This window comes from Ammodytes marinus (genome assembly GCF_949987685.1).
Source record: "Ammodytes marinus genome assembly, chromosome: 13".
In the NCBI taxonomy this organism is placed as follows: Eukaryota; Metazoa; Chordata; class Actinopteri; order Uranoscopiformes; family Ammodytidae; genus Ammodytes; species Ammodytes marinus.
The window spans coordinates 18,542,131-18,567,512 of NC_137217.1; the positions used below are offsets into that span (position 1 = coordinate 18,542,131).

The following is a 25,382-nucleotide window of genomic DNA, read 5'->3' on the forward strand; positions in this document are numbered from 1 at the left end:
CATAATGCCATTCAAAATACAATGGCAGTATTAATAATGTGTCATTGTCACTCAACGACCATATGACATCATGCCATGCTGATGATCTGCCTGAGTTAATGCCAGGTCCATGTGTAAATTATGTTTTAAAAAAAATAGATGCTACGAATTATTTTGAGTTTTTAAATTGCAAAGTAACAAAAAAAAATTGTAAAATCCCCCACGTTTTTGCATTTATAAGACTTTTGAGTGATAGATTAAAGACACTGTAATACCAAGTAAGGCCTTATTTTTAGACTAACGAATTATATTAATTAGATTTTTTTTTAAATAAAAATGTTTTAGATGGGGAAAAAATATAGGCTAACAATAAGATCTAAGTAGGTCACACATTTAGTAAATCATTCAAAAAGTAGCTGTATAAGAAATCAAAGTTTTAATGTTTTTTATTGCTGCTGTGACATGTGATGCTTGGTCACAAGCTGTGGGCTACATACGGAGAAAAAAAGTGTCAACACTAGGGTTAAAACAAGACCAGAAAGTCACTTAACAACCTGTCTTTAAAAGTTAAACTTCTCTTTCGGGTCACTAACCTTCTCACAGGCGGTTTCTCGGCTCCTCGTTACCTTCTTCTCCACCTCCATGACAGTCAGTCCAACCGCGCGGCAAACTGCGGAAGGGCTACCACCTCTTGGTCCTCTCTTATCTAGTTTATGGTTGAATGAATGAACTCATCCCAGTCGGTTCCCATGTTTACCTCTCTCTCTTCTCTCTCTCTCTCTCTCTCTCTCTCTCTCTCTCTCTCTCTCTCTCTCTCTCTCTCTCTCTCTCTCTCTCTCTCTCTCTCTCTCTCTCTCTCTCTCTCTCTCTCTCTCTCTCTCTCTCTCTCTCTCTCTCTCTCTCTCTCTCTCTCTCTCTCTCTCTCTCTCTCTCTCTCTCTCTCTCTCTCTCTCTCTCTCTCTCTCTCTCTCTCTGTGTACAAACATGCGCATTGATGAAAAAGCATACATTTAAATCTGATTAGATTACCAGCAAATAGAGACACTAGTGCATGTAAATAGTGAGTGTAATTATTATTATTTATTTATTTTCATTGTGGGATTTCCCCTGAACAGTGGTTTGATCCTGTGGTAATAACTCATTCCGTCCTGATGGTGGTGCTGAGTGACTAATTGAGCAGGGAGCCAAAATGTACTCCATGTGGGAAGTAGGCTAACTGAATTTAGAGGGTTTGCTAGTTAAAATGTTGTTTTTGATTAGTTTTCAGAACGCATTCAGTATATTTATCTTTCAAAAATGACAGAATAATGAAGCAGATATAATTTCTGCTTGTGTGTGTGTTTTTAGCACGGAACACTGTTTTGTATAGTTGTATGTGATGTTTGCCTGCTTTTAAGAAATGTGTTATATAAAGAGTATTTTTGTGTTCATCTGTTTGTTTTTGAATGAAAGATGTTATACATTATGGAAGTGGAAGTTGATGCAGACCTGTCATCTGCTGATGCAGACCATAGAGCTGTTAAGCGGAAGTCCCTTACTTCCGGGGTATGGGGCCTATCGGCTCGAAAAATTACAACGGTAGTCAATGGAAAGAAATGTATTATTTTCTGGTCCCAGTCATGAAATGCCTTCGATTACACATATGTTTTGTATGGATTTAGATGGTATTTTTTCGTGCAAAGAATGGAACAATTTAGCGAGTAGAAGCTGGATACGGTCAGGTTTTGTGCAGAGCGCTTTTGTGGACTACAGCTCTTCGCTGCTCTTGACGCTTATGATATACGTCACCACCACTTGCACCGGCTTAGCTCCGAAACATGGCTGTGTCAATAATGCACTTTACTGCCTTCTTTCAAGGACAAGACAAAAGTCTTCAGCGTGGCGAAAACCACTACACAAGTGGACATGTGGAGAGTTTCAATTTCTCGAGTGGGGAGATTGTTGGCGTTGTCCACGCCAGCCATTAGCATTAGCACTGTCAGTCGAGAAGTGGAGGGAATGTGTTGAGGTGACGTCACAGAGGCGACAAGACTTGTAGTTGTTCTCGTAACATTTTTTCAAAAGCCGTTAGACGAATAATCATACAACATACCGTCAAACTCTTCACATGAAAAATTATCATTTAGACCCATACAAAACATATATGTTATCCAAGGCATTTAATGACTGGGACCAGAAAATAGTAGATTACTCTCCATAGACACCCATTAATTTTGTTTCAGTCGATAGGCCCCATGCCCCGTAATTCTGCCACTTCCGCTTAACAGCTCTATAGAGAGCAAGTTAGGAGATGTCTGTGAGATCGGGAATACTGTAACGTTGTAGATTATGAAGAGCCTTGGATGTTATTCATATGATGTTAGAGTCAGTCTGTTGTGCCACAGGGAGCCAGTGCAATTGATTAAACAAGGGAGAGACATGTCCAAAGGACTCTGAGAGTGTGATATTGTCGTGGATTAGTTTCTTGGGGTTGCAAAATAGAATCGCATTGCAGTATTCCATGTGTGTTAAAGGGCCTAATCTAGAGATGTTTTTCTAGTTCGTAAAAGACAACCCGGGATAACATCAAGGCCTTAAATTGGTGTGATTATGGACTTGTCAGCAGTTGTCAGCAAGCTGGATGGAGAGCAAGGTGTCTACCAATAGAGGTTGGAAGCAGGGGCTTTGCAGCACGATCACTGTCCAGAGCCTTCAGTACGTTGGGCATCGTAGGACTGAGGAAGAGAAGAGCCATCCGCAACACCACCGAAGAGCCAGAGAAAGCACCAAGATGGCTTTGGCTCAAGAGGGGAGGGCCATGGGGGCAGAAGTAGCTAGTTAGCCATCTGGACACAAGCTGGGGTCTGATCAACCTCAGCTGGGTCACCTGGAGGAGGGTGTATGATGTTGGAAGACCCGAAACACCCGATGATTCCAGGAATCCTCACTGAAGATGTGTCCAGAAGAAGCAATAGATGTACTTGCACAGCTCATTATATTTGGGGGAATTTTTTTTCCCACATTGTATAATTAAAGCCTTGTCTGAAACCTTCTATAAGAAATGTATTTAAGGCCATTTTAATTATCAGTCCAATGCAGCGAATCTCTGGATTATTACTTTTAGCCAAAAGCAAAACGTTTGGTAAATAACCCCTTAAAAATAGTATATTCAAATAAGGATATATTAAACCCTCCTATACTGGGGTCAATTTGACCCCACAAGACATTTCTTTTTGCATGAAAATATGTTTTTCATTCAACAAATGGTCCGAAAATGATAGGGGTTGTTCACAATACTATGCTTTTGATGATTAATATACATTTGACACAATGGTGCAAAATGTCACACTATACTGCTTCTAACAGTGGAAATACCCCCCCTCCCCCCCTTCTTCTAACGGTACCCACACACAATGACATACACACACACACACACACTTCAACAGCACACACACATACAAGCACATACACGTACACAAGCACGCGCACACAGACACACACACACACACAGCAACACATACACACACCCACACATGCACATACATGAGCACACACCCACGAGCACGCACACACGCGCACACACGCACACACACAAACACACACAAACACACACATAAGCACACACACACACGCACACATGAGCACTCCCCCCCAAAACACACACACACACACACAGACACAAACCTGTGCCTTTGATGTGTGGGGTCAAGCAATGGTTATGAAAACAAAACACATAAATAAACAGATCGTTTCTCGCAGACTCTGCACCATTTCAAACCTTAGTCTGAGACAGGCAGCATGATCAGTAGGCAGCAGGCTTTACCTCAGAGGCTTGTGAGCTCATTTTGAACCAAGTTCAACAAAATGCAATGAAGTAGATCTGCAAAGATCACTCCATAACTACCTGCCTCACCTGCAACTGAGGGACAAATCGAGGGTGACTCACTTCTAAAAAGTTCATTTTTTAAAAATGTTACGTGTTGTAATGTTGTGTTGTAATGTCTTTTATGTCAGGTAATGAGTTAGGATAAAGTTGAGTAAAAAGCTGAAAAACTGAGGTTAGTGATTATTTATACATTTTGCCTTAGAAACAGTCCAACCAGGCAAGAACTGACCCTGCCTGGTTTGACTGTCTAAATCAAAAAACTTTATATTTTTATGCAAACAAGGTCCGTTAACCTGGAATTCAAAAACTAAGGGAAATATTTGTGATAATGAGTTGGACTCAAGTCGAACTAAAGGTGCAACACAAAGTTAATTGATAATTTATACTTTATAGGCTTTAAAAAAAACAGCCGAACCGTTTGGGGTCAAAATGACCCCAGAGGACCATGGGTGTAAGGCAGGCGGGAGTACATTACGAGGGTTAAAAACGTGATTGTAAAAAAATAATATCATGTTCAAGTCTTAGGACCATAGTCTGTCACAGCAGGCCATTTGTACAGCATTGTATTTTCAACATTGTGTAATACATTGGGATGACCTGCCAATGGGGCGATCTGATAAGAGCGGTCCACCCTCAACAAGTCAGAGCAAACAGTACGGATCTCACTGACATCATGATGTGTAGGGAGGGAGCCCCCTCAGTAAAACTTGTGTATTTGCAAATTGAGCAAGATCAAGGCAAGACACTCTTTTGTATAATTTTTTATATTGTTTATTGAAGCTTGCCACCAAATTAATTGCAGTCTACTACAACCTGGTATTGAAAGTATAAACCACATCCAAGTGTTTGATTCAATGCATTCCGTACCGTTTGTATTTGTCTTGTATTAGATGATGTTTTTGCTTCTACTGATGATGCTGCCAGTATAGGCCTACATGGTGACGCTGACACTAATCACCAGAGCCGGCCCAAGCCTTCAGGGGGCCCTAAGCGAAATATGTTTAGGGGGCCCCTCTCCAATGTTAGCGCTGCTAAAATTATAGATCTTTGTGAAATATCATTCACACACCCAGTGTTTTCCGCTAGTGCCTCCACTGTGCAGCTGTGCGAAAATATTAGACAGCCGAGATTCAGACCCTCCTAGGGGGGTCCGGGGGTATGCCCCCCCGGGAGATTTTTTTAACCTTTTTAAAGTGAAATGCATGAATCTGGTGCACTTTGAGAGGAAAATTAAGAGGCTAAATCTGAGAAATTTTGTGTGAACAAATAATTTGGAGACACTGGATCAGATGAATTAGAAGCTTTTGAAGAAGGACACAAAATATTATGGAGGGTCCTCTGGGTTGGGCTTGGAGCTCTTTTTCTTTTACGGGACATATTTCTCTATAATATAATGAATGCATTTAAATGCAGTGAGAGGAACGAAGCAGAAGAACTCTTGTCCAGCTATCTTTTTTTCCACAGACGAGGCTGAAATAGGCTATAGACCATACACAGTGCATGGGAAACTGAGGGCAGCCCCATTTCCAATTGTTTTTAAATAAACTCAATACACACTGTGCATGAATGTGAACGTGACACGATCAGATAATTTCGGATTACCTCAGATTTTTAGGCTATTAATTATCTAGACCAAAAAATGTTATTCCTTTTTTTGTATGATAACTCATATTTGCATAATATGATGTTAATATTAAACACACAAACTAAAAAAAAAAATTAAAAAAAATTAAAATTAAATCTTTTTTTGAGGGGGCCCCCCTGGCGGTCGGGGGCCCTAAGCGACCGCTTAGTTCGCTTATACCTCGGGCCGGCTCTGCTAATCACCCTGGAATAGGTGAACAAAAAAATGCTTCTTTTGTGATGAGTTTCGTCTATCCTTGAAAGTAGACGAGAGTAGCTGATAGCAGTCGGGGAAAGGCAGACCTTTAGTCAATCAGCTTGGAGTTGCCTTGACTCAACGTTTGACCATCAAAGTTCTGTTTAAAGAAAAATGTAAGTAGAAATGTACAAAATTGAAGTGAGAGGGGATTACATTCACACAGACACACAAACGGAAATTAAAGTGCATGGTGAAAACACAGCAAACAACACTCGATCATGCAGGCATGGAGGGGTCAGTCAGTGCTGGAGTACAGACCTAAAAACACAGAAATAATTGCCCAATCCATTTTGTTTTGTTCTCGGCGCACTGGCTGCAAGGTCGCCTCTTTGTTCATTCACAGATCATAGTCCTTAGTCCCATTTCTGTTCTTATTTATGTAGGCTCCTGTTTGTATACATTATAACTCATACCATCCTAGACCTTATGATAAATGAAGAATGAATATATAACATTTTAAAAAATAAAGAAGATCCTGGCTCTTTCACCATGTTGCATGAATGGGGTTTTGTGAGAGGACAGTGTCTCTCGTTGTATCAGAAGCAGCTTATAACATTGGTTCTGCTCACATCTTATATCCTCATAGCTTTGAAAATCACAGCATTCTTGTAATGCAAAGTGTTGTCATTCCACATGAAGCAAAGTGTAGCAAGCTCAGCCAGACGAAAACTTTGACATTGTTGTATTTTATCGTAAATTAAATTGAGCCAATGACAGCAATCAGAAAGCATAAAACTCGGAATCCTTTAGGCCTACCTACACTGTTGCAGATACATATACAAACATATGTGTTATTTTCTCCCTATATTGTATATCAGACCAACTTCCTTTTCAGTCTTATATTAACTGATGGAAGTTCTTCAGGTCATCGCACGTGGAAAGAGTTTAAGGAGACTTGGCAATGTTAAGCAATATCTATGGCAGGCTAGATCAAGGAGAACAGGACAGAAGCACAAGTTTATTGCGATTCAGTTCTGCCAGACGCGTCCTGAGAGCAGTGTTTTAACCTTGTGCTATCTCTAAAAGCACCAGGGGTAGGGCGCCAAGCGTACCAATGTTTTGGGGCTGAGCTAAACACAGTGAACCATAACAAGCTTAAAGTCTAGTGAGATGAGACTTTATCTATTCAACTGACTTCTTCTAACAGACAGTGAAATATTAATCATTTATATTGATATTAACTATTCTAAAGTCCTAAACAAATTTCACATTTACGACATGGAAGTATTTTATGTATTGTATTTTTATGGTGTGTATTTGTGTATCTTATGGTGACGATGCTGGCAGTAGGCCTATATGGTGGAGGAGCTGATGGTTTTGGTGGTGGACAAGGTGAGGGGGAAAAAAACGTCTTTGAACAAAGGGAATACTAAAATGAAACTTCATGAAAATGAAGCTTAGAGGTGTGTGTATCTAGCTTACAGGAGTTTATATTTACTTTATTATTTTTTGTCTTGTGCTGTGGCTCAAATAACCTTGAGGTGGTATGAACACGAAAATGGCACAATAGCTGGAAATGGTGTGTAAATGCATCCTAAGAAATATGAGCAAAAAAGCCCCTTGTGATGGTACTGTGCTAATTGGCATACACTCATTAACAGGATGTTTACTAATGTATTAATTGGCCATACAACTTCACGGGAGGAAGATGCAGATTTATTATATAAATTATGAATGGGGATAAAAAAAGATAGGTCTACTTGGCAAAAAAATATATATTTTTTTTAAAATGTTTTCATTATAAAAAAGATATTAGTGGTTTGTTTCCTTTTTCTTTTTTCCAACACATATTTATACAAAGTTGTCTAACTGTAATAACACTTTCACACCTCCTTCTTGTTCTCAAGTCAATAGTCCATTTCTGGTGGTCTGTTTCAAATATGCTGAAGGAATGGAAGTAAGAGCCGATGCAGCCTAGGCTTCATGAAGGAATAGTATGTGTGAGGGATTGTCAATAAAAACAAACACAAGTGAAGTAGCATTCATTGTCTTTTTTTTCAAAAATGGTACAAAACTCCCTTGTACAAAAGCCTGTACAGCAGCAAAAAAGAACCACACATCACTTAAAAAAACACACACACCAGTGATTGACTTTCAAACTAAAACATAGATTATAATCTTAAACATCTCAACCAGTGTATACAATCAAAACAATGTCAATAGGTCAGAGGTCTGTTCCAAAAAAAACTCTTATTCAATGCAGCAGATTAGCAATACCATTAGAAAAATGGAAATATCTGTTAAACATTGAGACCAGCGCCAAAGTTAAAGTTAAACTTGATACATTAAATGATTGGTGGAATAATTAAGGCTGCTGAGAAGAGTCAGTTTCTTTCTTGTCTTCTGATAAAAAACATTTTTTAAATGTAATGTGTCTATCGATTCCATGAAGGATTAAGTGCCTGAACCTCTTGCCAGGAGGTGCTTTAAAAAAAAATTGCGGGCTGCGAACTCCAAAAGAAAAAAATGGCAGTCACCCAATTTCACTCACACAAACAGACAAGCCATAATCTTTAGATCATTTACAAGGAAGTTATATTATTCATATATCTACATCTTGATGATTTTCCTTTTTTTAGTGCATGTATATTTGACTGAATATCTAAAACCCGCAAGTCCAAAGTGATAGCGACAACATCCTAACAGAGACACTTTTCTGTAATGATGGGAAAAGCGATGGCATAGCTCGCAAATTAATGTTAGAATTTCCGAAATAAATAAGAGTAAAGAAGCTTCTCAAGAGTGTTATGACAATGGACATCTTGCCCTCAGTCAAACAATTTGCCCAATGTTTGCAGTGTTTTCACTTGTGGCACTGTTTTTTTTCCCCTCTGAGCCGGACAATCTTTTAAAGACGGAAAATAACTGAGAAGGTCCGATGCTTCTTTTTTAGCATGGTCATTCAGTAATAACGCAGACAAGGGAATTTCAAGTTTGCATAGATCAGTCGTTGGCCCTTCATAAAAGAGGTCCTCTCTACCATTCAACATGCAGCATTACAAGTTTCTATAAGAGTTTAAGACCAAGTGACATTAAACTTCCCCCCATTAAAGTAGTAATGCTCTTATTAATGAACTTAAGGCGGGGCATTTACACAAACTCATATATTCATTAGTGATACAGTTCTACTGGAGATAGGCCTTCAGTCTACACTGTTAAGATTGTACACAAGTCTTAACTTGCACTAGGTTTGTAAATCAGTCAGTGTAGTGGGGACTGTGCTAACCATTAATGTGCATGCTGCTCAGTGTTTACTATATTCCTTCACAGACTCCATGCTACCTGTTAGGTTTGGAAGGGAACTGGAAAAACCTGGGAGTATGGGAGCTATTTATCTTCCTATTTGTCCTTTCTGTACAGCAGGACAGTTTCACTCTTTGCAATTGATACAGATGGCCCACCACAAAGTGATTCGGAGGAGTGTCATTTTTCTCCCAATAAAACAGAAACTGAAATTTCCCATTTAAACTGTATTTGGAATGTATATTTCAAAACACTTTTTCTAAATTCAACAGAAAGTGAATAGAATGCCACCCTGCAATACAAATCACAAAACCACACAGCTGCTGGCTTAATTTCTAACTATATAATATAAACTTTTTTGTGTATCATGGCATGAAAGGAGCATATTGAATTGTGTGTTTCAGTGCAGGCAAGGGAAAGAAACTAACTTATTATGAAACAGGTTCGAAAATCATAAATGTCAATACAAAAGTGTTTAAAATTAATGTTTTGTAGAGTCTATAAGAAATGTAGAAGGCTTTACCTGCAGTTTGGAAACTTTCTGGCATTTATAAAATAAAAATATAATATAAACATAGTCCATTAACAGGGTGGAAAAACTATTTACTTCTGTGTTCAGTCCACAGCTAATGGACAGGTTCAGAAGGTAACACTAACGACATTATGATTGTCCATTAAGCAGTTATTTAGCAGCTTCTGTGCAGTAAAGTGTCACATCACAGTGACAGTACTGTTCAAAAGGTAGACAGAGGTGACATATATGGTTCCCATTTTTGCTTTTTCGAAAAAGAAAAAGAAAAAGAAAGCTTACATTTGCTTCAGTAGTCTGATCAAATCAGTGTCATGTGGCTCATATGTTTTAATGGCTTACTGTTCTCCATTTAACCATCTACATTTGATTTAAGGTTGAGGTAGCAATAACATAAGAAAGGCAGCCAAAAATAGTTTCTTCTTATATATCCAAATCCTTTCCACCCAGATTTCTGTAGATACGTTGTCTTTGCTCCTTTCGGAAAAGGCACAAACTGTCAAGTCTGTTAATAAGATGCATTTGGCAAAATCCCCACATGCTTGTGCTTAATTAAGATAAAAGTTAATTATTTCCATTTTAATGCTCAGGCATCGGAGTGATTCTCTGCAACCTTTAAACTATCTGCATCTGTGAGGCTCAGCAGAGCTAACCTTTGGTCGTTGGTCCTTTCCCTACTTGGGTCTGAATCTCCAGGTAAATCCGTCAAGCTCTGATCTTGCTCTGTGCCGCTGGGCTCCATGTCTGGATAAATAACCAGGAAACAGGCAGTAAGGAAGCCAAGGAAAGAGCCACCAGAGGCCACTGCAGGAATGACACGCACACTGCCAACAGCTTTTACCACAGCTCCAAGGGCTGACGCAACCAGAATCTGGCTGATATACACCTGGAACATGAACAAAATACAAATGTTTTAACACAATAGTATACACTGTAATGATACACATGCTTGTTTTATCACCACCCAAAGAGCAGAAAGTTTCTGAATATCTGGAAAAATGATTGACAGTATATAAAACAGGGAAAAATAGTTTAAACCATTGTGTCCCTGGTTCAAAGAGGACCAAAAATTACTGTGCCGTTTGGGTGTCGTTCATTTTAATAGCAAACACTTCCCTTGCTGTACCATTGAGTCTGAGCTAATAGTAAATATTAGTGTTGGTCCAAGCAGTGAAAAACAAATGAATTATCACCTGGCAGGATAAGATGGCGCAGTCAATACCAAAGCCTCTTCGAGTGTTTGCTGGACTGTGGTGAATGTACTGATGAGAAGAGGTGAAAAGAGGAGACGCCATCACTTTAAATCACATATATTTTAGATTGTACATGTGTAGGTTTTCATGTAGTATTTAACTTTTAGGTGATCTAAGACAAAAAATAAAATAAAAAGCTATTATGATGTTGACCAAAATTATATATTCCTTCAATATTTGTGTACTACATGCTTAAGGCAACCAGATATACAACTGCTACATCTGAAAGTGATGAGATCTGGAACATATACTACAATATTACATTGACTTCAATTGATTATATCACATCAATTGATCAATCATAGTTTATATCGCAAGGTGCACATCTGTGTGTGTGTGTGTGTGTGTGTGTGTGTGTGTGTGTGTGTGTGTGTGTGTGTGTGTGTTTGTGTGTGTGTGTGTGTGTATGTGTGTGTGCCCGCGTTTTGTCTGCTTGTAAACATACTTCTTTGATTTCATGGTACTGCCCGAGTAATGCATAGGGACAGTAGGAGATGCTCATGGAGATGATGCCCATGCCACTGATCATCACCATGGCAACATACACATTAGGAAAGATGGCCATCACAGCGGTTCCTAGGTTTGAGAGGGAGGAAACATTGCATTTCCCTTTATTCAGCATGTATTAAGACAATATGCAACTGCTCCCAAATACACTGCATTTCACTCCTTTATTATTCAATGGCAACTGACCTATAGAGAATCCTAGAGTTCCAACAATGTAGACAACCTTAATGCTTAGATCAAAATTATCCAGGTACTTCTGCAGGATTGCTGAGTGGAGAAATAGAGAGGGAAAACTAATTATCAATTAATAAAGACAGTAAAGGGAAGCATGTTAAACAATAATAATAATAATAATAATAATAATACATTTATTTTATATATGTATAGGTACTCAAAGACACTACAATTAGTATACATGCAAAATAAAAACAGGTGTAGCTATAAGCCAACACAAGATAAACAAAAGCGAAGACGTGTATATTTCAAGCAAGAGAAACATTAAAATCAACATGTAAAATCAGGTGTAAAGGAAATATGTTATGTTAATATGTAAAACAATTAATAATATCATTGGCTAAAGCCTATTCTATGAAGGGAAGAACAAAATGTAATAATTGTATCACTGACCATTTGTTTTGAATGTTAACAAAGCTGTAATGGGAATTAAATTAAAATGTAAGAATACAAACAGTGTTTGTGTTTTACCAGAGCAGAGAGCAGCAGTCGCAGCATAGACCACTAGTCCCCAGCAGCCCATCTGTACTCCTTTGTTATAGTTTAGAAGCTCTGTGGAATTTGCTGGAGCCTGAAAAAAACTAAATCATTTCAGCAATGTGACATTGTAATGTTTATTTTGGGCGAAAGGTGTCATTATGCACAACTGTCTAATCAAAAAGAAACACAAGAGGGTGTGTGTGTGAGTGTGGATGTGTGTGTACCGTTGGGTCTCCATGGTAGATGACCTGCCCCATGAAATCAGTATAAAACACAGCTTGAGCGATATATGAGAACCATGTGAGGAGATGACACACACACAATGTCCACAGCTGCCTCGGCATCTGTTGAGGACAGAAAAGAAAAGGAGTCAAGAGCAGCAGGTGAACCTCATGATGGAATTTCACCAAAAAAAGTTTGGTCTGTTTATCTGCAGCAGTGAATAAATACAAGATACTGTTAAAATTATATTATATTTGATGCAGTGAAATAGTAACATGTTCAATATAGTACTTCACCTTTAACATGGATAGCCACAGCAGCCGAACAGATGCATCCTGGTCTGGCTCTCCCTCACTGCTGGAGTCCTCGGATGACAGACTGCTGACTGACAGCTGCAGCTCCCGCCTGTCTGCGTGCCGCTGCACTTCCCTCAGATCATTCAGACTACGAGACGACGTGATTGGTCGAGGGCTCATAGGTGCTGAATGGCGCAGCCGATATCGCTGTGATCCCACTCTACCGTAGTAGGAGAAGGTAAAGGAGGGCTGGAGAGAACAAAGTTTGTTTTCACATTTGCAAAAAAAAGGTGTCAAGAAAATACGTGTGACTTTTACAAAAATTCATTCAACAAATTGTAAATTCATTTTTACCTGTCTGTAGAAGGTGTGTGAGCGGGGCCTTGATGAGACTGAGGGGTTGGAGGGGCGGTTGGCCAGCCTAGTGGAGGCATGGCCTTTCATTGCATTGGAGTGGTCAGAAGAGGATATGTCAGCTTTGACTCCATTGGTAGCTTTGACCTGCTGGGACAGATGAAAAAGCACACAGATTAAAGTGACAAAGAGAATGAAGATGTGGGACTTCAAATGTGAATAATCTTCAAACATTATAATCTGAAAAATCTCTATTTTTCCAATGAAAGTTGGCATAAATAAAAAGATGGCTCGGAGGAGGGCTTCAAGGTGTTGAGCTAATCCTGGACATGACTTTTTTTTTTTTTTTTAAATGGTTTTATATTATTTGTTTTTTTTACAAAATGCGAACCAAGCAAGTCCTATTATACAAAATCATAAAGAATACAGCTCTGGACAGCACTTATCCACCATAATCAATAACAATGAGAAAACCGGCTTCCTTCACAGACTATTGTCCTTGCATTTCAACGGGACATAATGGACTGTAATGTTGCATGCATGAACCTTCTATAAAGCACTTTCATATGCAACTGAGCACCTCTGATCTCACCTGTGTTTTCAGATGAGCTTCCTCTGAGCCATTAGTGTTCTGAAGCGCAGAAGGAGGACCGTTTGTAGAACCCTTATGCTCAAGGCAAGCTGGATCTGCAGACTCTAAGATCACCATCCCATCAGTAAGTGCAGGTGGTCCACCAGACGGAGACAAGGACCCAACACTGTGTTCTGATGGCTTGAAAGCATCATCTAACTCTCCCTGCATCCTCGGTTCAAAGTAATGCACCTCTGGCATGAAATGGTGTGCATTTGGATGTAGGTCAGAATCCAACTCGATTGTAGAATCTGGCATTGCCAAGATTGAATCGCTTTTACTCCGCACTCGCTCCACGGTAAGGAAGTCCATTTCCCCTTCCTCTGCCTCTGATTCGTTGCCCTCTTGAGCAGAAGCATCCTCCTCTGCAATCACATCAAGTACAGGTGGCGTGTGGCCAACGGGCCTGAAAGACACGTGGCTGTTAGACTCCCCACTGTCTAGGACTTTAAGGCGGTCGGATGGAGCGAAAGGTTGCTCGGGGATACTGAGCATGTGCAGTATGACAGAGATAATAAAGATGATGCCTGCAAACATGAAAAGAACCTGTTCCTGTGATTTAAACGCTCGGCCCAGAGCTGTGCCGGTCCAGTCAAGACCCCCCAGCATGTAGCCCACTGCTCCACCAAGCCCTGGAGAGACAAGTATAGACACATGGAAATGATGGGCAAAATCTAAAAACTCTCTGCACTACTTGTTTTCTTGAATAGTTGCTGACGTGTGTGTGTGGTGTGGGTGTGGTGGGTTCCTACATGCATTTCTTACCTGCAGAGAACGCATGGATATTCAGGGCCAAATCTTGCTCCTCAGTGTCCGCAACATCAAGAAGGTAGGCTCTGATTGGTCCGTCAGAGGCATCAGCACTAAAGTCCAGCAGCACCACACCTAGTACAGTAAGGATGATGCCAATTGGCTGGCTGCCGGGACTATCTCCACAGGAAAGGCCTGGAAAAAGACCACACAATATATAGTATAAAGATGGAGTTATAACATACAATTCTTACTAGAATTGGTATGTGGCAATCTCATTTTAAACCTTTTACTGACCTATTAATGATCCATTTAAAAACAATGCCACTCCAAGCAGCACACCTATACACAGACCCATAATGAATGGCCTTCTCCGGCCCCACCGCAGACTGCATCGGTCACTGGCTGAGCCGATCACAGGAGTGAAGAGGAGACCCAGGATAGGACTGAGGAACCAGGTTAAACTGTAGTACTGCTCAGGAAGACCTAGAAAAACACACATCAACAAAATGCTCATTTCATTCAACTATAAAAGATAATATTACAGCCAAAGACAAGACATTGCACTCAATTAAATAGTATTGGTTTATTGGCTGATCCGAGTCTGTACTTTATGAAATCACTTAAGAACATCAAATGCAAAGGAGAAAAACAGAAACCAAATAGTTTTTCATGTTCATTTTGACCCTGAGGCAGCATTTTTCTTAACCATTGTATTTTACATTGTCTATATTCTATATTGTTTGATGTTGAGATCTGTCATTTTCATTGGGTTAATTGATATGTGTTTTTATTAAAAACCCTGTCTTTAACTCTGGCTACTACTGGCAAAATAACTGATTATTACAGGCTTCATTATTCTTTGTAATGAATAACTAATTTACACAACTATGACTTATTTGTCTTCTCATCTTGCTACAAAACTCCCAATAAAGCAATCCTATTGATACGGTTGACTTTGATAAACGTGTCGGAATAAGTAAAACACTTTAGCAGAGAAGCTTGGCAGCTTTTTCTCTCCACTCAAAAAGCTGAAAGTTTCCATACATTCCATTGTATAGAAAAAGCATAGCCCATGACAACTCTAGCTTAACAAAGCAAAGCTGAAGGACCACCAGTGCTTTCCTCCTAACCAACTGCTTTTAGGGTGACAGAACATTTCCGATAATGAGGTTGCCTGTTACAACAACATAGAGCAAAAATGTGCAACAAGTTACCAGCCAGGCCTGGTGAAATTGCCTCCATCTCCCCCTGACAAAACCAGGCTTCAGCATGCACTGAAAATTTAGAAAATCTCATCCAATGTAGTTTGATGATTTTCATTTAACCAATCTGTACCACATTATATGTAAAGTTTATGGTAGACAAGGCATATAAGATGTGAGTTATGTTAAAAGAAATGCATATCTGCTAGATGAAAGTATCCTTGATTCTGGTGGGGACTAGCTTGTGTATAAAAATGGAATGTGGAATGGACTTGAATCCAGTCAGCTGTCTGCATGAGCTAGCTGGTTCTCATGAGAACAACATGTTACCCATGCTTCCTTACTGTGCTCAGGCCTTCCCTATAAGTCAACAGAACAGCAGAGGACCTCCTTGTAGGAAGAATATATTGCTTTCTTGGCCTCTCACTCTCCCTTTTGTAAAAGGATCTATAAGGAGACTTAAAGGCACCCTGGGGAGTAGTTGACCTCTAGTAGTAGTCTATGTTTTGTTTGCCTCACCCACACGGACAAGGATTCACAAGTGAGTACATGTACAGGCGTCAGGCGGTTGACAAAATACATATTTCCTTCTAATGGCTTCATATTATTCCACAGATCAACAGGTGGAGGTAATGCATTACATTCATTCATTTGTATTATAGCACCTTTCTTAACACTGTAAGTGTTTAACAAAAGGAAAATAAAACCTGTTTCCACTACAAAAACAGGGAGAAGAGGCCTAAGCACAGAAACAGCAATACATGTAGAAATGCTGCAGCAAAGGTAGGAAACAGGACGACTGATACATAGTTAAAGGTGCTGTAAGCGGAATGGTTCTTTTAGCTAACTTCCTGTCAGTTACTGCTGTTAGCAGTCACCTCACTCGTCCCTACGTCACCACATTAATGCACTGCGGTCTTCAAGCAGCGAGTTATCTAGCATCATCTCAGATAAGTGTGACAAAACATGATAAAAACCATCAAAACAGACATTGGGAAGGATTTTTTACCTGCTCCGCCATTGTAGGCGCATACACATTCACCCATCTGTTGCTCTGGCGTGCACCGGCAGTGAGACCATGGAGTGTATACTATATATGAGTGCGACAGGTGTCGATTTGAAGCGTTCTCTCTTCTGATTGGATAAAAATGTCAGGATCCTCGAATAAGTTTATTTGCCGATTACATGCAAAGCAGCTGATTGAGAGATCGGCTTTATGAAACGTGCACACTAAGTGATCACTGTATGAATAAAGAGCGATTTAACATTTATATTAACATAAATAAACCGCTTACTTCACCTTTAAAGGAGCAGTAAGTGATATGGTCCTTTTAGCTAACTTCCTGTCAGTAGCCCCTTTTACACAGCCAGTGAAAGCCGGGAATATGCTGGAATTTCGGCCCTCCGCCCTGCTGTATAAATGCGACCGTTGCGGAACGAGGGAAGAAAGGTGCGAGAGATTATTCCGGGAATTTTACTACCTCGGGGGGGTAGAAAGATTCCCGACACAATCAGTTCCGCCTCTCTGTTTAAATGCGGACAGCTTGTTGTTGCGGAACAGGGGGGCGTTTCACGTTCCATAGCCTACGTTCTAAACATGCGACCATGTTAGCAGTTGAAGGGCGTGTGTTTAACATTAACCACGGCGGCCTGATGTCCCGTAAAAATAAATAAGGAACGGTGTATAATCTAGCTGGTCATAAGGTCCGCTGCTCAATCCAAACCCTCACGCTTCATTTTGCAGAGTGTATGAGTCTATTTCTGCCCAGGGGAAGTTGTACAATGGGAAAGCTAGGCTAAGCTAGGCTAGGATAAGCTAGGCTGCAACCGGATCGCCACCGCTATTATTATCCTAAGTATGAGCGTATATCCACACTTTATTTCTGTCTAGAGTAACCTGACTTCACACACTGTGTGTATGTGTGTGTCTGATTGGCAGATCGCTGCCCTTACAAAGAGACTCGCTCACAGCAGTGATTTTTGTGAGTTTGGTTAACAGTCCCAGAGATATTGGACTCAGCGCGTCGCGAGATCAACCGGCACATCGTGGGGACAGTAAAATACGGCCCTCTTACTGCAAGCTCCAGCACTTCTGTTCTCAATTCACCGGCCAGTGTTGTTGTTGTAAAGCAGCTGACCGGCGCGGCGCTAAATGTTTACGTCACACCTGACGCTGTTTACAAGCACCTCTTTCATTCCGGAACGCTGTGTAAAAGGGGCTACTGATGCGCCAGCAGGCCGGCGTTGCTTGGTTCTGTGTAAATAACACAGAAGCAAGCAAAGCCGGCATATTGGAGTGATGTTGTTCCGTCTATATGCCACAATCTCTGTGTAAAAGGGGCTAGTGACTGCAGTTAGCAGTCCCCTCCATCACCCCTACGTCACCACCCCATGAACAAACAGCCGTCTTCATCAGATAGTGCCACGATGGAGAGCAGCTAGTCATCGTTCACAGGCACAGAGACCCACCTCTTTATAGTGCTCTGTCTCCTCATTGGATAAAACGGGCGGGATACTCAAAATTTTTACTGGCAATTACTGCAACGCTGAATGACTGGGAGACCTTTGTTATGAACTGTGCATACTTTGTAAATGATTGCTGTATGAATATAGAGTGATTTAACACATATATTAACAAAAACAATCACTTACTTCCCCTTTAAGATTGATAAAAACAATGAAGGGTTGTTCTATAAATGAGAAAGGAAATTCATTCAATAATTGTGTTGGACCTCAAGGATAAACACATTAAGTTTTGATGAGTAACACTGTTCTTCAACTACATAACTTGTATTTGTTTTAATGACAACTCCTCAGGGTTCAGCACATCTATTACACTCACTAGGTAGGTTTGTACCAAGTACTTTGCATTGGCTAAAAATAGGAATACTGTCTTTTCAGTTCATTGTTGGGACACATTTTGATAAATACACTTTGTTGTTTCATACTACACAATGGGAAAATGGGACACCAAATGTCACTCTAGTAAAATTATTACAGTTTTTACAAAGTGCAGGCCTTCAACAGAGCAGTACTTCACCCATACGGAAACGATGTTCTATCATTATAAAATCGCTATTATAATATAGTGAATGAGGTTTTTCTTCCCTCAGTCTTTCCTCAGTCTTCCCTTGGCCCAGCTGTCCTGTTAATCCTAACCCTATATCTGTACTACTGTGATGTCACACTAGTAAAATGTAGGGTTAGACAGTGAGACCATAAAACACTCTTTCTTCCTTTTCTCAGACTAGGATGAACCGATTTCAAAAATGTTTGCACATTTATAGTACATAGGATCTCAGAGTTCAATACACCTTCATATTGCCACCGGTGAAGTAGGTCTTTAATTAGATCCTTATGTGGGAGAGCTTTAATGTAATGTATTATTGGAATACTTTAAGGGTTTCACGGGTGTTCTTATTTCCTTATAATTAAATATGAGAAATTACAATTGCATTAATGGCTAGCTTGCTTCTAAAACAGAAGAGTGAGTGATAATGTTTTAAATCCCAACCAGAAGTAAAGCTTGTTATAACATCTTGTACTGAACCAAAAATAAATGCAAATATCTGGTGCTTGACATAGTAATAACTCAACTTCCATTCCAACTGATCCATGTTAATGGACTCACTGCCCAAAAACGTCAACCTAATAATAGATCAGATCTTACCAAACAAGGTTCCACAGCATAAAGTATGTATTTTGAAGTCAGGAAACATGAGCAAGGATGTGTGCCTGTAATGTAGCCTTGGCTTATATGGCAATTATAAAAAGCAAATACACTACAAGGCTGCAATCACCCAGTCCTGACACACAGGACTGGGTCTTGTATTGCTAGTACTGTGTGTTTGTTCAGTGTTAACAAATTCGGATGGCCACGTACACTCACTACACAAGTAACTCAGGGCCCTGCAAACCACACCCTGCTCCCCTGAGTGGTGTCATTGTTTACACATTCAAATAGAAGATGAAGCAGAACTAACCTCCTGGTCATGGAGAGAAAAAAAGAGAAGAAACACCACAAGGCTGAATGGCATTACAGCATCAGGTTAAATTGTTTTCTGTCCTCTCCAAGTTTGATGTCAGCAAATACGTGCAGTCTGTCTGTAGTAATATAATAGTAGCAATATAATAGTCATCTGTCTGTCTTGCTAATCAGTAGGGTAGTGCTTTATGGAAGTAAATGAGTGTCATCGGATTTTGAAAATAAAAAGCCATTGAATTTTAAGCACTGAATATTTATGCATTGAAATAACGTATCTGAATTTTTTTGCAGCATTGAAATAATGTATCTGAATTTTTTGCCGCATTGAAATAATGTATCTGAATTTTTTGCCTCTGAATTTAACTCATTACATTTTAAACAACTAATTTTCACCTTTATTTTACAATGTTCTCAAATTCAAAATCAAATATTCAACGTTAAAAAATTCAACGTGCCAAATTCAACTGCAAAATCCCATGTATGAAATTCAGAGTAAAACTTTGGGGACCCAAGGAAGAGCAATCGATCATAGATGCTAGATCGCATTCAACAAAGAGAGCAAGTGGGAATATTAGCTCGTTGCCTTGGATACCCCTGACTGATGCAGGAAGGCAAATCAGGTTTTAGCCATGTCAAACGGCAACACAAGTAACAATGGTGCTTGGGTGAGTACAAACATGTTTCTATATAGGGAAGAATATAATGGCTAGCATATAATATTCCCACTTGCTCTCTTTGTTGAATGCGATCTAGCATCTATGATCGATTGCTCTGCCTTGGGTCCCCAAAGTTTTACTCTGAATTTCATACATGGGATTTTGCAGTTGAATTTGGCACATTGAATTTTTTAACGTTGAATATTTGATTTTGAATTTGAGAACATTGTAAAATAAAGGTGAAAATTAGTTGTTTAAAATGTAATGAGTTAAATTCAGAGGCAAAAAATTCAGATACATTATTTCAATGCTGCAAAAAATTCAGATACGTTATTTCAATGCATAAATATTCAGTGCTTAAAATTCAATGGCTTTTTATTGTCAAAATCCGATGACACTCATTTACTTCCATATTCTTCACATCTACTTATTCTTAGTCCACCAGATTGAGAAAACAGGGAGGATTGTAGTGGAGCCCTGGTGTGTCTGCTGCTGTGACTGTGTGTGGCAATGGCAAATGGTTTACATGACCCTCAGTTCAAAGAGGGAGAATTTTGTTTGGAGCGGTGTTAACTTTGGTTAACATTAAGTAAAACCCCACAAACCACACAGCTAATGTTTCATCTGTTCAAACTTAGTGGTGCTTCATCCAGGCGTTACATGTTAATGTTTCTGAAGGTTGTGTTGACACAAACGATTGCAACACTAAATGTGAAGAGCGGAGAAGCAAAAAAACTAGAGCTGAGTTTTTCTTCTTCTGTCCAGCATCTTCTTAGAAGTTGTAGTTTTTTTTTCCTTTGTGTGCATACTCGTCTGCCTTTAAAGTATTCCACTTAGAAAATATGCATCCTGAACCAGATTTCTTTAAACTACTTCAGACCAGGAATCTAAGCCACTAATTGAACGGTTAGTTGTTGCCCATCAGCCACATTCTACTGTTAATAATAACTTAAACTAACAGTTGTACTGACTGACAAACACCATCTTTAAAAAAAAAGAATAGGGGAGAGTGGCCTAAGTTGTGCAACTTTTCACTCAAAGTGACTTTAAAGTAAGGCCTTGACAGTAAAGTCTCCAACTCAAATATGTACATATATTTCAGGGTGTTGTGCATCCCTGGCAATAAAAACTTTGGATCTGGAATAAACTGTTGAAGAAATATAGCTTTCGGAAAAAAAGTTGTCTTGATGCACAACTTGCCCCCGGTGTGGTGTAAGTTGTGCGGTTGGAGAGAATACCATGGGGTGAATTGTGCCATTGCTATATATCTCATAAACTGTAATGCAAGACAAATCCATTAGACAATTACTTATTTAAGGTTTATTTAAAGTAAATAAAGTAAATAGTTGACAAAGATTGAAGGACAATTTTCTTAAACAAGGCCTATCTGATCTAATGGTTTTACCTGCAAAGCTCACAATGACAAAGTCACCATCATCATCTTTCTGGCCATCTGAACTCTCATCGGTGGTGTCGTTAAGTGGAATTGAGATGTCACTCTCTTCTGAGCTACTGTAGACAATCACTTTCTTTTGGTGACCAGCGTATACAGCCATGCCACTGGCACAACTCTCAGAAATGTACTTTGCACTAGTTGCTCCGTGCTTGTGGAACCAACTGCCACCTGACAAATGTGATTCCCCTACATTTCTGCCTTTAAATCAAGGCTCAAAACCCATATGTACACCCTGGTGTTTCCTCCCCATTAACTATCTTACCTCTGCACTACTATCTGTGTTCATGTGGATGTATGGGCTTTACGTCTTTTATTTTGGTTATTGTTATTTTACCTTCATTGTTTACCTACTGAATGCACTATGTACAGCACTTTGGACAGTGCAAACTGTCATAAATGTGCTTTTATAAATACACTTTACTTACTTACTTATAACTCACCCAGGCCCTTTGGCACAAATCACCCCATCCCCAGAATTTTGGATAATAAGCATGATGCAGCAGTTTAGGGCTGACATCGTGCTAACTGTATAGACTCAAAATGTAGCATACCAAAGCACTAAAACATGTGTCAAATGTTTTCAAACTTGTCTATAATTGTTCAGACACAATAATCAAAAAACCTTGATCATGGAAATGTTACTTTGAAAGGCAAAACACAGTTTTTTGAGCTTAAATGTGCTTATATCTTATTCCTTGTGTCTCCCTTCTTTACAGGATGAGTCAAATGGATGGCTCTTCTTAAATATGTGGTCACATTTCCAATTTCTTCCACGGTTTTCTAGAAACAAGGGGTGGAACAACTTCCAAAATGCACAACTTAGGCCACTCTCCCCTACAAACGAATAGGAAGAAAAACAGAAAGACAGAAATGTGCTGCATTAGAAATTCTTGTAATACCTAGCCAGGGAAAAATGCCTTTGTTCCATTTCTGCTATGGTGGCAAACCTGAAAACTAACTGCATAGCCGCCAGTTGGCTGGGCACACAGGTTACAGTGGTGCAGCCGGTTGAATTCCACAATGTTATTACTGCAGGGTTCAACAATAAGGGATGGCCGGGGGCAAGTAAAGCGCCACGACGAGCAAGTAACAACACGCTTGTCCGAACAGGCACACAAACATCTGTACACGTGTGTGTGGGGGTTATATAGTTTTATTATTGATGCCACTATAGCCCTATCACAGTGTACTTTAAATGGGAGAGGTCTAGTAACTCTAAATAAAGTGAAAATACCAGTGCAACCAAATTGCTTAAATTTTATGTTCAACACTTAAGCACATTTAAGAAGGAAGCCTGTGTAACTCTCTATACTGACTGTATTTCATTGCCTTACCTATTTGCAGCAGCACTGGCGTCACCAGGGCCGTTTCCATGGCATAGCAGAACTCGCGTCCAAACATCACCGCTCCATGCATCACCCAGCGATGCAGAGGGATGGGCACACCTTTGCTCTCCTTCTCCACCTCATTCTCACTATCTTCTTCTGCTTCTTCTTCTTCTTTCGCCATGTTCCTCTTCTCCAGAAAGCTAGAAGCCCCCCTGTCATCTGCTTCTTCTCCCATTAGACTCTGGTTCGACTTCAGTGGATTCATGTATATTGCTGGATGGTCTGTATATCCCAGTGTATAAAAACTAACCGCTATTATTTTCCTACGTATGAAAGAAGAACTGTACTCGCTTTTATTTATCAAAACAACATGTAATGTCCATGGTTTTCATCTCGACCACTCACTGTGTAAGAAGTGCAGGAAATATACAGGAAGAAATACTCCGTGAGGACCTCTGCTGGTCGACACCTTCTGGCTTCAAAGTCAAAGAATTGCAAATAACTGAGGAGGAGGCAGGAGCCATCATGGTGATGAGATGAATGTTTCCAAAACATAAATGCTGTAAAAATACATTCCACATGCTGATATTTTTAACCACTCAGCATGGCTCAGTTAGGTCCGTGAGAGAGCGGTGGAGTTCTCACTGTGCTTCGCACAAATTCCAAGATTCAGGAAAAGCAGTGGAGTTCTGCGCAGCTCTAGAGGTATGTAGAGGGGCGTAGCAGGAAAGAGCAGAAGAGGTGGGTGAAAAGGGGGTTGGCCATATGTGCGTTATGGGTTCCAGTATAGTTGTGTTTTTGGTGAGCTGTCAGAAGGGTTAGAACAGGTCTGTAAATGTGTTTGCTGTGGTTCTCTCAGTGCTGGAAGTTGTGCACATGCAGTATTTAGATATGTGCAATATCAGAGTGGGTCAGCAGAAGTCTGTGTGTGTGTATCTGTGCATGGAAGTGCACATCCAGGCAAGTCAGCGTTACAGCATGTGGAAACTCTTGGCACACAGCAACCTGCGACAAAAAACAGACAGAGGTTAGACACTAAGAAGCATTGCCTGCTGCTGGGTCCCCGTCTTAAACTTGTAAAACACAATGAAGGAACAAAAGTCAAGCAATTTTGCCACACCTTAAATCATCTGAGCTTGATAATATATAAGATGTTGATTCACAAGGATTAAGAACATTAAGTAACCCACCGTTCTTCTTACCACACATAGATGTTGCCTCATTGTTAGCATTTAAAACAAGTAGGTAAGTTACATGAATTACATCTAGGAAGGATACTGTGTAACTGTTTGCCTATAGTTAAGCCACATTTCTCTTGTCTTTGCTAAATCACTTTGTGAATGTAATGCCAAAAGGACAGTTGACAACTAGGTCACGAGGAAGTTAATATTTAAACTAAATATATCGGGCTTTCAAAGGGAGACATCCCTGTGCAAATCTGTCGGGATGATTTCAAAATGACAGAGTTATCTATTCATGTGGAAGCAACCAAGCTTTACAAAAGTGTAATCTTTCTGAAGGGAGGTTGGAAATAGTAATGCATGACGGGTCTTGAAGGGGTTTGTTGAACCAGTTGGTACATGTTTTGTTTTTCTCAAAGGAGGCAGCTCTGCTCACTAACGACTTGCCTGAGAAACGAACCGAGGCTGTTCTAAAGGGCAATTAGTTAATGGCGAAGCTCTTTTCAGCGCTTTAGGATGGTGCACACCTGACTCTGGGCTCATTCATCATGACTGAGGTTTTACTCATGGCTAACGTCAACATAGCGAGCACGGTTAGGTACAGTATAGGCAGCTAACTTAGCGACTTAAAGACAGCGATACCACTTATATATTAAAGACAGAAATGTGTAACATACCTGAAGTTGTATTCCGCTGAGTAAAGTCAAAAGCAGTCCCGCATTGTTTGCATTTTCGATAACGCTACGGCAAAAACTCTCCTTAATGGGTTAGCAATTATGGCTAACCGAGTGACCCACTGTTTACCACGCTCACCAGGCGTATTGGTTTCCACAGTAACAAAGCGAGGCGTGGTCATAAGATAAAGCAAATGACGCAATCGAGCTACTCACACACTGTGGGCGGAGCATCCATCGATTTGAGACATCCACGTTATAATAGGTCCATGGCATCCACACAGTCAATGGGAGCATCATCACCAACATAAAACACTCATATCTTATGCAGCATTAGTAGCCTACCATAATACAAATAGCATTGAAATAGAGGTTAAAGTAGCTATTGCAGCAATGGAACATTTTATTTTTCAAACCTTATTCCTTAAAGGTATTAAATCTAAATACGTGTGAGAGGGATGACATTAGAATGACCAATGTTACACTGTAAGTCATTTTCTTTTTAAATCATTCTTGACAGCTTGATCCCACCAGGAAAACAACTATCATTCCGAAACCAGAAATAGCCTACCCCAGATTGATAGCCTACATAGGCAAAACAAAGCATTTGTCGAGTTAGTTAGTTCTAAAAAGCACGGGGAGGCGGCTTTCAGTTTTTATGGGCCCTCAGGG

At 39.9% G+C, this 25,382-nt stretch overlaps 1 protein-coding gene across 2 annotated transcripts; it reads right to left on the reverse strand.

Moving 5' to 3' along the window:
* Positions 1 to 7,708: 7,708 nt before the first annotated feature.
* LOC307259204 (solute carrier family 45 member 4-like) lies at positions 7,709 to 24,847 on the reverse strand. 2 transcript variants are annotated; one of them, XM_080038962.1, is made up of 13 exons: positions 24,714 to 24,847; positions 22,862 to 23,860; positions 14,523 to 14,711; positions 14,241 to 14,420; positions 13,437 to 14,107; positions 12,845 to 12,991; positions 12,491 to 12,739; positions 12,197 to 12,316; positions 11,964 to 12,063; positions 11,445 to 11,525; positions 11,197 to 11,327; positions 10,692 to 10,760; positions 7,709 to 10,384 (listed from the first exon to the last, which is right to left on the reverse strand). In XM_080038962.1, exons 2-13 carry the CDS (start codon positions 23,118 to 23,120, stop codon positions 10,085 to 10,087), a joined length of 2,496 nt encoding a protein of 831 aa, XP_079895088.1. In that variant the 5' UTR covers positions 23,121 to 23,860; positions 24,714 to 24,847; the 3' UTR covers positions 7,709 to 10,084. The 2 variants fall into 2 exon arrangements, with proteins under 2 accessions (XP_079895088.1, XP_079895087.1); XM_080038961.1 differs by having other exon boundaries at positions 12,845 to 12,994.
* Between the last annotated feature and the right edge of the window lie 535 nt (positions 24,848 to 25,382).